The sequence below is a fragment of the Dendrobates tinctorius genome, unplaced genomic scaffold (genome assembly GCF_039654945.1).
Source record: "Dendrobates tinctorius isolate UK_male_01 unplaced genomic scaffold, ASM3965494v1 ptg000070l, whole genome shotgun sequence".
In the NCBI taxonomy this organism is placed as follows: domain Eukaryota; kingdom Metazoa; phylum Chordata; class Amphibia; order Anura; family Dendrobatidae; genus Dendrobates; species Dendrobates tinctorius.
The window spans coordinates 96,588,285-96,606,355 of NW_027361738.1; the positions used below are offsets into that span (position 1 = coordinate 96,588,285).

Genomic DNA, 18,071 nt, shown 5'->3' on the forward strand with positions numbered 1-18,071 from the left:
ATGTGAAGTATTTGGCTGTAACCAACGATGGTTTGTTCCCTGGAGGCTGAAGAGCGGCATAATAATTAGGGTCCGCAGGAGCAGTGACGCACGGTGGAGGGTCCAGCAAGTTTGTGGCTGCATTTCAGCACATGATGTTGGGGATTAGGTCAGGACTCATGGTGTCGTCAGATATTTGCCCATCATGCAATACATTCAGGAGGCATCTGATTGACTCCAGCTTTATTCTGCAGCCGGACAACAACCTCCAACATCCAGTCAATGGCTTTAAAGGGATTGTCTGACCTTGGGCTACACAAGCCTCACCCACAGAAGATCTGGGGTCAGTTCTCCAAGTTATTTGCCACAACCTCGTGCCCAGATGCTCCATAACCTGTGTATGAGTAAAGAAAAGAAGTAATGAGGGCGACGGGCGGTCGCCAGATACTGATGACTGAGGCGACGGGCGGTCACTAGACACTGATGGGATTTACATTTCTCTTTTGTTCATTCATTTTGCATTTTGTTTATTTTTTTATAAATGTTTAGTTATTAACATTTCTGTTTTTTAAAGCGTCTTACATTATAGCATTTATTCCATACCTGTCTAAAATGTTTGCACAGTACAATACAAATATACATATTATGACCATTTGTGTTACCATGTTCTGAAGAGCAGGTGAGGTCTGTGTGTCTCTCCCAGTAATATAGGCTGGATGTGAGGTCTGTGTGGCTCTCCCAGTAATATAGGCTGGATGTGAGGTCTGTGTCTCTCTCAGCAATATAGGTTGGATGTGAGGTCTGTGTCTCTCCCAGTAATATAGGTTGTATGTGAGGTCTGTGTGTCTCTCCCAGTAGTATAGGCTGGATGTGAGGTCTGTGTGGCTCTCCCAGTAATATAGGCTGGATGTGAGGTCTGTGTGTCTCTCCCAGTAATATAGGCTGGATGTGAGGTCTGTGTGTCTCTCCCAGTAATATAGGCTGGATGTGAGGTCTGTGTCTCTCTCAGCAATATAGGTTGGATGTGAGGTCTGTGTCTCTCCCAGTAATATAGGTTGGATGTGAGGTCTGTGTCTCTCCCAGTAATATAGGTTGGATGTGAGGTCTGTGTCTCTCCCAGTAGTATAGGCTGGATGTGAGGTCTGTATGGCTCTCCCAGTAATATAGGTTGGATGTGAGGTCTGTGTGGCTCAACCAGTAATATAGGTTGGATGTGAGGTCTGTGTGGCTCTCCCAGTATTATAGGCTGGATGTGAGGTCTGTGTGTCTCTCCCAGTAATATAGGCTGGATGTGAGGTCTGTGTGTCTCTCCCAGTAATATAGGCTGGATGTGAGGTCTGTGTGTCTCTCCCAGTAATATAGGCTGGATGGTGAGGTCTGTGTGTCTCTCCCAGTATTATAGGCTGGATGTGAGCTGTGTGTCTCTCCCAGTATTATAGGCTGGATGTGAGCTGTGTGTCTCTCCCAGTATTATAGACTGGATGTGAGGTCTGTGTCTATCCCAGTATTATAGGCTGGATGTGAGGTCTGTGTGTCTCTCCCAGTATTATAGGCTGGATGTGAGGTCTGTGTGTCTCTCCCAGTATTATAGGCTGGATGTGAGGTCTGTGTGTCTCTCCCAGTATTATAGGCTGGATGTGAGGTCTGTGTGTCTCTCCCAGTATTATAGGCTGGATGTGAGGTCTGTGTGTCTCTCCCAGTAATATAGGCTGAATGTGAGGTCTGTGTGTCTCTCCCAGAAATAGTGTCTGGATGTGAGGTCTGTGTGTCTCTCCCAGAAATAGTGTCTGGATGTGAGGTCTGTGTGTCTCTCCCAGTAATATAGGCTGAATGTGAGGTCTGTGTGTCTCTCCCAGAAATAGTGTCTGGATGTGAGGTCTACTTCATTTGTATTTAGGACTTAAATGAGCAATTAAAAAAATAAATAAATAAGTGCAAAGGTGTACAAACCCATATGAGGCCTCCTTCACACCTCATGATATTTCCGGTATTGCAAAAACCAGTACCGCTGCTATCCGTGTCCGTGTGTGGCATCCATGTGCCCTCTGTGTGCACCATGCATATGACACATACTTGAATAGAAGGCAGAAGAGAAATTACATGTTTAGGTGTTAAAAATGTGAAACTATAGATAAATGGATATCTGTGAGATATGTAATCAGAGCTTTGTGTTCGAAGTTTACTGTACTTGTACTTAGCTAATAAATTAAGGAAACAACGTGCGGTCCCCCCTATTTTTGATGACCAGCAAAGGTAAAATAGACAGGCGTGGGCTTAAATTATCAGGCAGGGAAAGTCCATGGATATCGGTCCCTTTCCAGCCTAAAAATACCAGCCCACCTCCGCCCCAGAAGTGGCACGTCATATTAGATTCTTCAGTTCTGGAGGTGGGCCCGACTCTTCCCGATTGCTTTAGAGAAGTGGCAGTTGTGGTATTGATAGTTGGGGTTGAAAAGAGCTGGCATCAAGCCCTGGTGTTAGTAATGGAGAGGAGTCTGTCAGACATCCCCATTACTAACCCAGTAATTCAAAAAAACACAGAAAAAAAATACTTTATTTGAATAACCGCAAAGTTCCTGCTACTCACAGGCGCCGGGTAATGATGACAACGCTCATCAGTGTTGCTGGCTCACGCTGTGCTTGACGGCTGAGGGCTTTTATTTTTAGGCTGGGAAGGGACCAATAACCCAGCCTGAGAATACAAGTCCCCAGCTGTCTGCTCTACCTTGGCTGGTTATCAAAAAATAGGGCGGATCACACATCGGCATTTTTCATTTATCTAAAATAGAAGTACAGTAAACTACACACAAAACTAATTATATACCTCACTGATATGTCTCTGCACAACACCTAAACATCTGCCATTTCTAGTCTGCATTTTATTCTGGTACAGGGCACACTTTGTCATCCGTGTGCTGGACTTATTGACGCCCATACTCCAAGAAAAAAACGGACATGTGCGAAGTCCCATAGATTATATTAATACTGTACCCACATGGATACTCTGACGTCTGAAGGGGGCCTTTAACAGCTAACACCTGGGTACACAGGTACAATTCCCAAAGGAGGACTGAAAAAAAAACAAGCAAAAAGTTTATAAAAAAAAATCTAATCCCCTGCCTTTTCCAAAAAACAAAAATAGAAAAAAAAATATTTTATCAATTAAAGTCAAGTCAATCAAAATATGAATTAACCCGTGTGGTAAATGACATGAAGGGAAAATATAGCTCCAAAGCCTCCATTTTTGGTTACCGTAATAAAAATCGATCAAAACGTTGTGTGCGCTGCAAAATGATACCAATAAAAACACCGGCACAGCGGGCAAAATCAACAAGAAAAACAATTTATTTTTTCTTTAAAATTTCAGAATGTTTTAATTCAACTACCGTAAATTGCAAAAACAACTCTACAAGTTTGGTGTCGCTGTAATCTCATTGACCTGGAGAATTATATTACCGGGTCATTTTTACTTCAAAGTGAACGCCGTAAACACAAAAAAATGGTGGAATTAAAAAAAAATATTCCAAATAAATGCAAGAAAATATAATCAAAATCCACAAATAAAATATCTTGCTTTGCAGATTTGTTTGCTCCTTTAGTAGTTTTTTTTTTTTTTTTTGTCTGTCTTCACTTTTTTCCTAACTTTTTTTTTTTTGGGGAGGGGAGTCTTTTTTTTTTTTTTTCTTTTGGTGACACTGCATCCCCATTTTCTAGAAAGCTACACATGCTTTTTTTTTTAATTATTTTTGTTTGGCGTGCATCATAGACTGCAGCAATACTTTACACATTTTATTTTCTGAATATGTAAAATGAGGTCAAATTTGAAATCTGTGTGAGATAAGATAACAACAATAAAGATGCCATGAATTTCTCTTTTACCGTAATGACCGGGCCAATTTATACAATTTTGACCACTGTCACTTTGAGGTTATAGCTCTGGAACGCTTCAATGTATCGTACTGATTCTGAGATTTTTTTTTTTTTTTCGTGACATATTGTACATGATGATAGCGGTAAAATTTATTCAATATAACTTGCAATTATCGAAATTTGGTGAAAATTTTGACCATTTTGCCGTTTTCATACATTCAATTTTTGTGCCTTATAATCAGACATGTCACACAAAATATCTAATAAATATCATCTCCCACATGTCTACTTTACATCAGGATAATGTTGTAAACACAATTTTCTTTGTTAGGACGTTATAAGGGTTATTAGTTGACCAGCGATTTCTCATTTTTCCATCAAAATTTATAAAACCATTTTTTTTTTTTAGGGACCACCTCACATTTGAAGTGACATTGAGGGGGTCTATGTGATAGAAAATACTCAAAAGTAACACAATTCTAAAAACTGCACCCCTCAAGGTGCGCAAAACCACATTCAAGAAGTTTATTAAGTCTTCAGTTGCTTCACGAGAACTGAAGGAAATAATGAGCATTTAACTTTTTTGCAAAAAATTTACTTTAGACCCAAACGTTTTTATTTTCATTAGGGTAACAAGAGAAAACAGGCCATAAAATTTGTTGTGCAATTTCTTCCGAGTATGCCAATACCAAATATGTGGGGGAAAACTACTGTTTGGGCGCACAGCAGGGCTCGGAAGTGAAGGAGCACTGTTTGACCTTTTGAACGCAAAATTGTCTGGAATCGAGAGCGGACGTCATGTCTCGTTTGGAGACCTCTCCTGATGTGCCTAAACAGTGGAAACCCTCCAACAAGTGACCCTATTTTGGAAACCATACCCCTCAAGGATTTTATCCAGTGGTATAGTGAACATTTTGAACCCACAGGTACGACACAGCATTTGATAACATTAAACCAGGGGAAGAGTCTTGAGGAGATCATTTGCATATTCCCAGTGCCTTCTGGGATAAGTGAAGAGTCTCCGCGAGCTCAACGATCACTGGGTTTTGGCCGTTGCAGCTGAAAAGAGGAAATCGGAAAAACTTTTGGCTCATCTTTCATCGTTTTTAAGAAATCTCAAGATGGAAGAGGCCAGGAGCCATTTGGTGAGCTGCATTTCTTGCTACATGTTCACAGACTTACCAGTGGAAAAGCCAAACTTCACATGCCACAAATGCAAGCGTGTGTCCCTGTTGGAGGAAAAGTTGCAAAATCTCGAAGAGAGGTTAGCTACGTTGAAGATCATTAAGGAAGGTGAAGAGTTCTTGGACAGAGCAGAATTATCTCTTCATGTTACAGAAAGAGAAGAAATTCGAAGTGCACCTGAAGAAACAGAGGAATGGAGACATGTGACCCAGAGAAGCAGGAGGATCAGGAGGCAGTCAGCACCCATACTGCTAAGGAACCAGTACCAGGCTCTCACGCAGGAAAACGATGAAGAAATACATCAGGATAAGACTTTGCCAACAAACAGCAACCTTGTACGCCTTCAGAATCCTCCTGGATGGAGAAAGAAAAATGTTGTGAAGAAGAAACGGAGAGTGGTGGTCATGGGGGGGATTCCCTGTTGAGAGGAACAGAGGCCGCTATCTGCAGACCGCATATAACTACAAGAGAAATGTGCTGTCTTCCAGGTGCAAAAATTAAAGATGTGTCTGACAGGATATCAGGACTCTTCAGACCTACAGATGACTACCCATTCCTGCTACTACATGTGGGGACAAATGACACCGCAAGAAACGTCCTGGAAACCATCTGCAGAGACTTTGAAGACTTGGGCAAGAAAGTGAAAGAACTGGGAGCGCAGGTGGTCTTCTCTTCCATCCTCCCAGTGGATGGCCATGGAACAAGGAGGTGGAATAAGATTCTGCAGGTGAACAACTGGCTACGTCGATGGTGCCGTCAGCAACATTTTGGATTTCTGGATCACGGAGTGAACTACTTATACGATGGACTACTTGCCAGAGATGGGGTGCACCTTACGAAGACTGGAAAGCATGTATTTGGAAGTCGCCTTGCTACACTTGTAAGGAGAGCTTTAAACTAGAACAACATGGGAAGGGAAGCAAAAGACCAGAAAAAGCCATACACCTGACAAATGCTATTGAGAACTCTGCTATTAGAAGTGGAAAGGAAGAACAAAGGCAAAAGAATCTAATTAATAAAAATATTGGAGAAAGAGAAACCAATCACAAACTAAAATGCTTCTATACTAATGCACAAAGCATGGGCAACAAACAAGGAGAATTGGAACTACTAACACAGGAAAAGAAATATGATGTCATTGGAATCACTGAAACTTGGTGGGACAATACACATGATTGGAATACAAGACTAGAAGGATACAACTTATTTGCAAGAAACAGACTTGATAAACGAGGAGGGGGTGTCGCATTGTATGTTAGAAACGCGTATATCTGCACAGAGATTGAAGCTTCAGCGACTGGGAGGTCTGTGGAAACTGTTTGGGTAAGAATACAAGGACAGAACAATGGAAAGGACACCATTGTAGGCATTTACTACAGGCCGCCTGTGCAAGCTGAAGATATGGATGAACTCTTTATGCATCAAATGGCCAAGTTCTCCAAAAAATATGACATAGTTGTCATGGGAGATTTCAACTATCCAGACATTTGTTGGGAATCTCTCTCAGGCAAAACTAACAGGTCAAGGAAATTCTTATCCTCTCTTGCTGACAACTTTATCTTCCAAAAGGTAAGGGAGAAAACAAGGGGAACTGCTACCTTGGATCTAATCCTTATAAACAGGGAGGAAATGGTTGAGGAGGTAAAAGTGGCTGGGACCCTAGGAGGTAGCGACCATGCTATTTTAGAGTTTTGGATAACTAGAGGCGGAAGACCTGTGAAGACTCAGACATCAAGGTTAGATTTCAGAAAGGCAGATTTTAAGGGATTCAGAAAGAGAATTGGAGGGATCCAATGGCTGGATATCCTTAAAGACAAAAATGTCCAGGAAGGATGGGATATCTTGAAAAATGAAATTCTCAAAGCACAGTTGTTAACAAATCCGAAAAGAGGGAAGAATAGGAAGCATTTAAGGAAACCAGGATGGATGAACACAGAACTTAAGCACATGCTTAAAAGGAAGAAAAAAATGTTTATAAAATGGAAAGAGGGAGGCATATCTAAAGAAGAATATAATGCTGTCTGCAGAACCTGCAGGGCACAAATCAGATTATCTAAAGCTGAAAATGAATTGAGGCTTGCAAGAGATGTCAAAAGCAATAATAAAGGATTTTGGGGATATGTCAAAAGTAAAAGAAAAGTCAAAGATGCTATAGGATTTTTACAGGATGAAAATGATGAAATGGTAAGACAGGATGTTGAGAAGGCTGAACTTTTAAATTCCTATTTTGCATCTGTTTTCTCTCAGAAAGGAAATGTAACATCAACTGTTATTCACTGTCCTATTAAGGGAATAGAAGAATCCAGGATATCTATAAACAGAAAGATAGTGAGGAAACACTTAGCTAACCTAAATGAATTCAAGTCTCCAGGTCCAGATGAATTACACCCCAGAGTACTGAACGAGATGGCAGAAGAAATTTTTGAACCCCTCTCCATAATCTTTGAAAATTCTTGGAGAACAGGAGAAGTGCCAGAAGACTGGAGAAGAGCAAATGTTGTTCCTATCTTCAAAAAGGGGAAGAAGGTGGACCCAGGCAACTATAGGCCAGTGAGTCTGACTTCTATACCAGGAAAGATCTTTGAACAAATTATTAAACAACATGTATGTCAATACCTGGATAAGAATGAAGTGATTAAACAGTCAGCATGGGTTTGTAACTAATAAGTCATGTCAGACTAACTTAATTTCCTTCTATGACGGTATCACTGATTGGGTGGATCAAGGAAATGCTGTAGATATAGTATATCTTGACTTTAGCAAAGCATTTGACAAAGTCTCTCATACAATCCTTATTGAAAAAATGACTAAGTATGGAATGGACAAGGCAACTGTTAGGTGGATTCATAACTGGCTTAGTGATCGGACCCAAAGAGTGGTCGTAAATGGCTGCACATCCAGTTGGAAGAATGTCTCAAGTGGGGTACCACAGGGCTCTGTCCTGGGCCCTGTATTGTTCAACATCTTTATCAACGATTTAGATGAAGGAATTGAGGGTAAACTGATTAAAGGAGGGATAGCTAATACTAGAGAAGAGAGAGAGAGGATTCAAAAAGATTTAAATAAACTGGAGAAGTGGGCAGCAACTAACAGAATGGTTTTTAACAGGGAGAAATGCAAAGTACTACATCTGGGCAGTAAAAATGAAAAAAGCATATATAGAATGGGAGGAATAGGGCTAAGTGACAGCACATGTGAAAAAGACTTGGGTATACTAATAGATCACAGACTGAATATGAGTCAACAGTGTGATGCAGCAGCAAAAAAGGCAAATGCTATTCTAGGATGTATTAACAGAAGCATACAGTCTAGATCACGTGAAGTCATTATTTCCCTCTACTCCTCTTTGGTCAGACCTCATCTGGAATATTGTGTCCAGTTTTGGTCACCACATTTTAAAAAAGACATCAACAAACTGGAACAAGTTCAGAAAAGAGCGACCAGAATGGTAACCGGTCTGCAAACCCTGTCTTATGAGGAAAGGTTGCCGGATTTGGAAATGTTTAGTTTGCAAAAGAGAAGACTGAGAGGAGACTTAATAGCTGTCTACAAATATCTAAAGGGCTGTCACATTGTAGAAGGATCAACTTTATTCTCATTTGCACAAGGAAAGACTAGAAGCAATGGGATGAAACTGAATGGGAGGAGACACAGATTAGATATTAGAAAAAACTTTTTGACAGTTAGAGTGATCAATGAGTGGAACAGGCTGCCACGAGAAGTGGTGAGTTCTCCTCCAATGGAAGTCTTCAAACAGAGGCTGGACAGACATCTGACTGGGATGATTTAGCGAATCCTGCTTTGAGCAGGGGCTTGGACCAGATGGCCCAGGAGGTCCCTTCCAACTCTACGATTCTATGATTCTATGATTCAATGTTGAGACCAAGTGCTCGCTACTCCAGTTTGCATCGGGTGCTTGGGTACGCACCGAATATTGCGGGGGCTTGAGTGACATGTAGCGGGCACTTGCGCTCAACACTAGCCGTCATACTGTCGTCATTTTTTTTTTTTCAACTTTTGAAAAAAAACGCAACTCTAACCACAACTCTAACTGCAAAGAATGGAAACAATAACAATTTTTTTTATTTTATAATTTTTTTTCTAACTAAGGGGGTGACAAAGGGGGATTTGATCACTGATAGGATCTATTAAATTGACCAAAAGGAACCAATAGGAAAGGTTCCCTATTGTTGCTGAATACCGGCAGATCTCGGTGAACGCACTGCGTATGCACCCTCTTTTTTTCCAGGAAGATGTCACTGAGGGTTTGAGGGTTGGGGGATGGAGCAGGAGGCTCCGGAATGGCAGAGGTATCGGGGGGGGGGGGGGGGGGGGGAGCTTAGGCGACCCAATTTCTCTCTTCTGTGTTAGATCATATCAGAGAAGAGAGAAATTCATTTTAAATTTACTTTTTTTTTTTTTTTTTTTTTTTTTTTATCACCATGATACGGTGAATAACTGCGATCACGTGACAGGGGACCCTAAATCCAGCCTGATCATGTTCTCCAGGGTCTCAGCTATCCCCCGTAGCCGAGACCCCGGAGGTTTTCCGACGCTGGAGGGACCTATACTCTTATTTGTCAGCGCCATTAAAAAGTGGCGCTGAGGAATAAGTACCCTCAAAAGGTGTATCGGCAGTCGTTAAGGGGATAAATCAAATTACACGTGGAGGGAAAAAAAACACATTGCCTACGTGAGACTCCTGAAAAATCTCATTTACTCTGCTGACACTGTATTCCGCCGTGTTTTTTTTGTTTGTTTGGTTTTGGTTTTTTTCAAATCTCAGGACAAAAAAACCCTTAAAGTTTGAACTGACCACATCCGCTAACAGGCTCTCGATTTCTGATTTGGTGCCCTTGGGAGTGTTTAAAATAAATTCCAGTGAGCTCCTCCTCCTGTGATCGGAGGAAGGTTTTCAGTCTGAACAATCACAATTTTAAGACTTTTTGATAAATGTTACTCATGCAAATACTGTGTGAATAAAACCTAGTAAAGATCCCGCAATGATAAAACACTTTGCTTTTTTTGGTGGACAACATTTCAGGCATTAAAGTTGCATTGTGTGGTCGCCGATCACCCCCATGACCTGCAGTTGTGAAATGCTGATGGGTTGCCTTTGCAGCCTGGTTCCTGCTGAAGGCTCGGGCCGCCACCATCCTGGTGCTCCTGATTTTCACTGTATGTATTCATAGCCGTAAGTGTTGGCACCCTAGAAATTGTTCCAGAAAATGAAGTGTTTCTCCCGGCAATTATTGCAATTTCACGTTTTGTTATACACAGGTTTATTTCCTTTGTGTGTATTGGAACAACAAAAAAAAACCCAGCGGAAATAATGCAAATTGAATATAATTTCACACCAAAAATGGGCTGGACAAAATTGTTTGCACCTTTCCAAAATTTTGGGTATACAGCTTTGTTTCCAGCATGTGATGCTCATTCACACTCACCTGTGGAAAGTAACAGGTGTGGGCATATAAAAAAATCAAATAATAATGGGAGAAGTTGGCTCAATCTTTGCGTTGTGTGTCTGTGTGTGCCACTCTAAACATGGAGAAGAGAACTGTCTGAGGACTTCAGAACCCAAATTGTTGAACAATATTAACAATATCAAGGTTACAAGTCCGTTTCCAGAGATCTTGACGTTCCTTTGTCCACAGTGTCTCCCCTTTTTATCTGGCTTCAGGTGTGATTTCCATATTGCCGACACCTGTTACTTGCCACAGGTGAGTGTGAATGAGCATCACATGCTTGAAACAAAGTTGTTTACATGTAATTTTAGAAAGGTATCAACAATTTTGACCTGCCCATTTTTGGGGTTTTGTGTGTAATTATGTCCAGTTTGTCTTTTTTTTTTCTGTTTTTTTTGTTGTTTATGTTGTTCCAATGCATACAAAGGAATTAAATGTGTATAACAAAACGTGTAATTACAAGCATTTTCTGGGAGAAATACTTAATTTTCTGGAACAATTTCAAGGGTGCCAACTCTTTTGGATATGAATGTATTTTAATATTCAAGATCTCAGGTTCATCTCCCCTATGGGGTCAAAAAAATCCTTTACAAACTTTAAAATAAAGAAAAAATTTTTAAAAAATTAAAACATAACAAATAGTAAACATTCTAATCCCTCTTCTGTTATCCATTAAAAAAATAAATATATTTGGTATTTGCCGTGTGTGTAGAATAAAAGCCAAAACCTGATGCATCAGAATCTCCAAATTAATGGATCGTTATAGTAGATACCGTAAAGAAGGGAAAAAAAAAGTGAAACTGGAATTTTCTTTTTTTTTTTTTTGCGCCTCCCTTCCAAAACTGCTGTAAAAAAAAATGACCCAAACCCCCCCCCCCCCAAATGCTTGTGCAGATGCACAGACAGAGAAGTCGCGCCAACCCTGAACCGGTCACCAGGCCTTTTTTACGGCACAATTTTTAGGACTGAGAGTAAATGGTCGTACTCCGTGCTTTGCTCCGTCCTCTGCCAGCCCGTGATTCATCCAAGGACACCTTCGCGGCGGTGGCGACGTACAGATGACTTTCCTCCGCTGTGGGTCACAATCTGCCGTCCAGCTCGCCGCCTCATTGAGCAGAATCATTTTGTGTGGAGGAATCGTTAATGTCCCATGAAACGTCCTCGTGGACCCATCTGTTTCCATATGTCTCCTGGTAATCAAGCCAGACATCACATTTGCTAAATTTAGGATCTTTTTTTTTTTTTATCTGGATGATTCGTTGTAGAAAAGCTATAAAAAAAAAAAACATTAATAAACCAAAGTCATATTCTGCAGTTTGGGATATCGGTGGTTGATACAGCGCCCCATGATGAAAACTATACACACCTCAGGGTTTATTTTTATTGATTTATGTTTTTCTTAAATGCATGTACTTGTAGCTAAAAATCATTTTTGTAATTGGGTTTCATCTAAATTTTGGCAGCAGTTTTGCTTTTACCGTGTTGTGTTTTTTTTTTTTTGGTTGGGGGGGGGGGGCTGTAGAACAAGCTAACTGTAAATCCATCAGTGAGCGCTCATTCTGACTGGGACTTTGTAAGGATTCTTTTTTTGTTTTTTTCTGAACTCCTTCCTCCAGACCACTTTAAAAGCTAAAAGGAATTCCAAGAAATCACTGGATAAAACCGTTACAAACACTTTGGTGAGAAGGAGCTCACTGATTGCTTCTCAGTTTACTCAATCTGGCGCCAGAAATGACAAAGAGCATGTAGAAGCCAAACAGTGAAACATTTTTCATGATGGCAAAAGTGATTTTTTTTTTTTTTTCTGGGTATGTTTTATGTGTGCATTTGTAATTAATTGGGTGGGATACAGAACCCCTATTCTGGCGATCAAAAATGTATCATTCATCCTGAAGATTTGTGATAATTGTCAATTTTGGGGAAGACCACTTTACAACCCATTAATGGAAATTTCCATCATGGGCACAGGGAGTGTTTGAAGCGGGATACTGCCTAGTACGACAGCAAAATGTTCTCCTTGCTGCTGCTTTGTACTAAATGCTTATCGCGCCCCAGAGGTGGATTCACAGTTACACTGCCCAGTACGACTTCAAAATGTTCTCCTTGCTGCTGCTTTGTACTAAATGCTTATCGCGCCCCAGAGGTGGATTCACAGTTACACTGCCCAGTACGACTTCAAAATGTTCTCCTTGCTGCTGCTTTGTACTAAATGCTTATCGCGCCCCAGAGGTGGATTCACAGTTACACTGCCCAGTACGACAGCAAAATGTTCTCCTTGCTGCTGCTTTGTACTAAGTGCTTATCGCGCCCCAGAGGTGGATTCACAGTTACACTGCCCAGTACGACAGCAAAATGTTCTTGCTGCTGCTTTGTACTAAGTGCTTATGTCACCCCAGAGATGGATTCACAGCCACACTTTTCCTGTTACTTGGCTGCCAAAAGTCCACCATGTACAGAGTCGGGACCCTGGAGCTCCATACACTGTGATGGTCATGAGATTGAATCCCTAGCGAATTATGCTAATAATAATCAAAAGTAACCATATGGTCCAGTAGGACAGAAAGTTTCCTAGCATCCAAATAGGACTGTATAAAAAGCTGTTCTATGCTACCACAGAGAGAGCGTACAAGGAGAGGCGTAAGATGAAAACTAAAAGTACAATACTTTATTAGAAATAATTTAAAAAACAAACAATATGTTAAAAAGGCTCCAATATAGTGCAAGGTGATGAGCCAAAGAAAGTGAGTGGCATCGCCAGACGGCAGGCAAGAGCAAGATGTCATGACAATGTAGTCCAAAACTGGAAATACACCAATAAGTACCAGCATAAATGAAACTGGCATCCAGAGGCTGAAAAAAATCATATAGTGTGTTGACTATATTCCCGTAACCCTCAAAATTACGGCTAAAGTGCCTGCAATACACATTGGATAGAATGCTCCTTAAAAACCTCGACTGACCATGTTGATGCCTCTTGCAGCATTCATATCTGTCACTGCGCGCAGATCGAGTTCCTCATCGTTCCAGGGGGAAAGAAAACTTTAATTTGTTGGACTCGTTACTTGTTTTTTTTTTTTATTATTATTTTTTGTTATTTTAAATGTTTTATATTTTTATTTCTTACTTTTGCTGATTTGTGACTTGTCAGAAGCCCCCCGATGATCCGTCGTCCCTTATCTTGCAGTGTTTAACGTGCGGGAAGACCTTTAAGAAGCTTTGGTCCCTTCACGAACACAATAAGATCGTTCACGGATATGCAGAGAAAAAATTCTCTTGTGACATCTGCGAGAAGAAATTCTACACGATGGCTCACGTCCGAAAGCACCTGGTCGGTGAGTAGCGGTAATGTGAACAGTCCCCGAGCTGTCGCTCATTCCAGTGTGGACCGGTCGTCTCGTGACTCCTCACAGCTTTTGGGCAGAGGGGGGGGGGGGGGGATAAAAGTTTTGCAAAACTCAAAAGGTTTTACATAAACGCTCAAAATTGATGTTTGGCTCCTTAGTGCCCAGTGCAATTAGATGCAGAATTCCTGCAGTCTGACACCTGATAATCCGGCACAAGGATTTTCCTAGTTCATCCTGTACTCCAGAATATTTGGTTCTCCTTGATTCCAGAGTAAAGGACTTTTTACTGTATTAGCCGTAAAACTCCGCCTGGTGTGGAATATTTAATATATTTTATATTTTTCTAACTCTTCGTTATTTTTTTTTTTGTTTTCTTTATTTGATTATTGGGGAGATCATCATCTTTCCTGAGCCGCTGCTCTTCTCTGCAGGGCAGAGATTTGCTTTACAGTAGCCACAATGACATTTATGTGAGCGTGTAGTAGGCATGCTCTCTGTCCTGTGCAGAGGTCACTATCCAGGAAGGCTGAGGAGGTGAGCTGTGACATCGCCTATTGTGAATGGTGGATCCTGTGTTATCTCCTCTGTTATAGAGGTGTTATCAGTAGAGCTGGGCGAACCCGACCAGTAAAGTTCAGCGTCCATAACGAACACCTACTGTTCGGACATGGACACCGAACACGGACTTCTCCAGGAAGTCTGTGTTACTGTTTGGGTTAGGCTGCCCAAACACTGGGTGTTAGTCGTGCTGTCATGTCCTTCTGATCGGCGGTGAAATCATCCCCGCCGGTCAGAGAGCCGCGGTTCGCATGCTGTCAAAAGACAGCGAGAGCGCTCATCTGTGATCGGAGGTATAAAGTTTACCTCCGGTCACTGGTGTCAGCTGATGGGACTACTGATCCCATCATCCAACACCTGCTGCTGCTAATAACAGTGAGAGCAGGAGCTGCGGATGGGAATATTCATCTGCCATTCCTGCACTGTAAATAAATAATTTAAAATGGGGTGGGTTCCCCTGTATTTTTAATAACCAGCCAGGCAAAACTCGCAGCTGGGGGTTGCATCCCTCAGCTGTCAGCTTCAACGAGGCTGGTTATCAAGAATAGAGGGGTCCCTATGCTGCTTTTTTAAATTATTTAAATAATGAAAAAAAAACAGCGTTGGTTCCCCCCATTTTTGACAACCAGCCTTGCTAAAGCAGACAGCTGGGTGCTGGTATTCTCAGGCTGGTAAGGGGCCATGGATATTGCTCCCCCAGCCTAAAAATAGCAGCCCGCAGCCACCCAGAAAATGCGCATCTATTAAATGCTCCAATTCTTTGCCCGGCTCTTCCCATTTGCCCTGTAGGGTGGCAAGTCGGGTTCATATTTGTGGGGTTGATGTCACCTTTGTAATGTCAGGTGACATCAAGCCCAAGGATTAGTAATGGAGAGGCTTCTTAAGACACCCATCCATTACTAATCCTATAGTTGTATTGTAAATAAAGACACAGCCAGAATAAAGTCCTTTATTAGAAATAAAGCAAAACACACTTTTTTTACTTTTTTTATTTAAAAATAACAAACACCGTTATGCTCAGCAAACTCCTAATTCCAGCAAAGCCCTTGTTCTCCAGTAATAAAACTAAAATAAAAAAAAAACAATATACCATACCTGTCTGTCGTTCTGTCCCATGCCATAATCCATGTCTGGGGGTTAAGCAGTTTTCGACCTGGACGGTGCCAAAATGCGACCATCCAGGCTGAGAACCACTGGTGACTGAACTGCTGCGAGCGCAGCCTCAACGACCGGTGGTGACGTCATCGAGGTTACCTCCGGTCACTGAGGCTGCATTCCCAGCCTGGCTGAACTGCGGTGACCTCGGTGAACTCTCCGCTGGCAACGTGAGAAAAACTCTCAAGATGAAAGATGTCTTATAGACACCACTCCATTACTAAGCCGTGGGCTTGATGTCACCTGACAATACAAAGGTGACATCAACCCCACAAATATGAACCCCATAGCCCCCAGCTGTGTATTTTGCCTGGCTGATTATCAAAAATACAGGAGGACCCACGCTGTTTTTTTTTTTTTTTTTTATATTATTTATTTACAGGGCAGGAGCAGCTGATGAATACTCCCATCCGCCGCTCCTGCCCTCACTGTTATTAGCGGCAGCAGGTGTTGGATGATGGGATCAGTAGTCCCATCAGCTGACACCAGTGACCGTAGGTAAATTTTATACCTCCGATCACAGCTGAGTGTTCGCTCTGTCTTTTGACAACGTGGGAACCGCTGCTCTCTGACCAGTGATTATGATATCACTGCCGATCAGAAGCGGTGTTTGCCTGCGCTGCTATGTACATAACAGCACGACAAACATTGGATGTTCAGGCCCCCTATTCAAGTGAATGGTGTACAGGTCTGAGTACTGTTCTGGTACCCGAACCCGAACTTTTTGTAACTGTTAGGCCGGGATCACACATGCGAGGAATATGGCCGAGTCTCGCATGTTAATACCCGACTGCCGGCGGCACTCTGATCGAAGCATGCGGCCGCATAGCAATACATAGAGCCACACGCTCTGCTCCTGAGTGCCGGCGGCCGTGCCAGCTATTAACATGCGAGACACGGCCGTATTCCTTGCATGTGTGATCCCGGCCTTAGGCCAGACCCGAACATCCAGGGGTCTACCCATCTCTAGTTATCAGTCATTGTACAGGAGGAGGAGGTGAGCTGTAACATCACTTATTATGAATGGTGGATCCTGTGTTATCTACTGTATATAGAGGAGTTATCAGTCATTGTACAGGAGGGGGAGGAGGTGAGCTGTGACATCAGCTATTGCGATTGGTGGATCCAGTGTTATCTATAAGCCTTCGAAAAAAAAAAAAGTTTTGATGAGGTCTGACAACCTTTTATAACAATTCTTTACTTCACTTTCTTGGTTACCTGTGATGAAAACTTTTTTTATTGAGTCATCGTGAACTTTCCTGCTTCATTTGACGATTGTTTTGCTTTTTGCTTCCACAGCTCACACCAAGGACATGCCTTTCACATGTGAAACCTGTGGTAAATCCTTTAAGCGTAGCATGTCCCTGAAGGTCCACTCTCTGCAGCACTCTGGGGAGAAACCCTTTAAATGTGAGGTGAGTCTCCAAACTATCTGCCACTTTGTGGACGTCACCATTAAGGCCTCTGGTTGTGTAGATTTTTGCAGTATGGTGACCGTTCCACATGTCATGCGCTCTAACAGTAAAGAACACCTTCCGATGGAGGATCCGCAGTGAGATTGTCCTCGCTCTACGCCTCCTCCTGTAGTTATTTTTCAGCATGACAACTTACTGTACAGAAGTAATCCTTTCTTTTGAGCGTTACTGCTCTTACTGTGGAGAATACACTGTTAAAAAATGAACTTTTATGCTACAGAAAATCCTACGGATACCGCAGAGCGTATTTGCTTTTACTATGTAGGACATTATTTTCTGTAGTTAGGAAATGTAAGAGTGATGCTGTTACTGTGAAAATGTCTGCGTTTTCCCACAGCATTGCTGCTCTTACTGTTAAGAACCCCTCCTACACAAATTCTGTCACATAATTGTTCTTCCTATGTAACATTTCTTACGGGGTTTTTGAGCACCAAATACTTTGGGTTTTTACGTAGTAAGCGCCTTTATGCTGTATCCTCTTCATAGGAAGCCTTAAAAGCAAACATACCCGTAAAGAAGAGGTGCTGTTTAGGCTTCTTGGCTGTAAAAAGAAATTCTTTCCAGAGTGGGTTCTCATCAGTAAAGGCATGAGATTCTTTCCAGTAAAAGCCTCTATTCCACAGTCTCTCTATAAGAAGAGTTTAGCAAGCTATGGAATATCTATAGGAGGGTAATTGTTACAGGAGGGATTTTTGTTTTATAAATTATCAGTTCTAAACCTAAAAATGTCTTATTGTTTCTGCCTCTACAGTTCCCGTGCCAGCCTATGTGTCTCCATGGTTACAGACCGTAGGTAGAAGCTCTGCCTCATCTGACCCGGCCTCTCAATCTTTCATCTGTCCCCTTTGCTCATTGCTGCTGTATATTTAGGGTGTGACCGATGATGACAGTATATCCGCAGGGTCAGACTACGCAGAGCTTCTTTGTAGTCTGTTACCATGGAGACGCAAAGGTCTTTGTTGGAGCTGTGTACGCGTAACGATAGCAATTTTTACAATTTTGTAAAATAAAAAAAATTTTTAATAATTTTTCGACAC

At 41.8% G+C, this 18,071-nt stretch overlaps 1 protein-coding gene across 1 annotated transcript in view; it reads left to right on the forward strand.

The window, feature by feature from the left end:
• The window catches only part of ZBTB47 (zinc finger and BTB domain containing 47), a 52,998-nt gene that overhangs the window by 25,722 nt on the left and 9,205 nt on the right, over positions 1-18,071 (forward strand). Inside the window, exons 3-4 of the mRNA XM_073582184.1 lie at positions 13,687-13,834; positions 16,859-16,974. Coding sequence (XP_073438285.1) covers positions 13,687-13,834; positions 16,859-16,974 — 264 coding nt within the window. The remainder of the gene's footprint in view (positions 1-13,686; positions 13,835-16,858; positions 16,975-18,071) is intronic.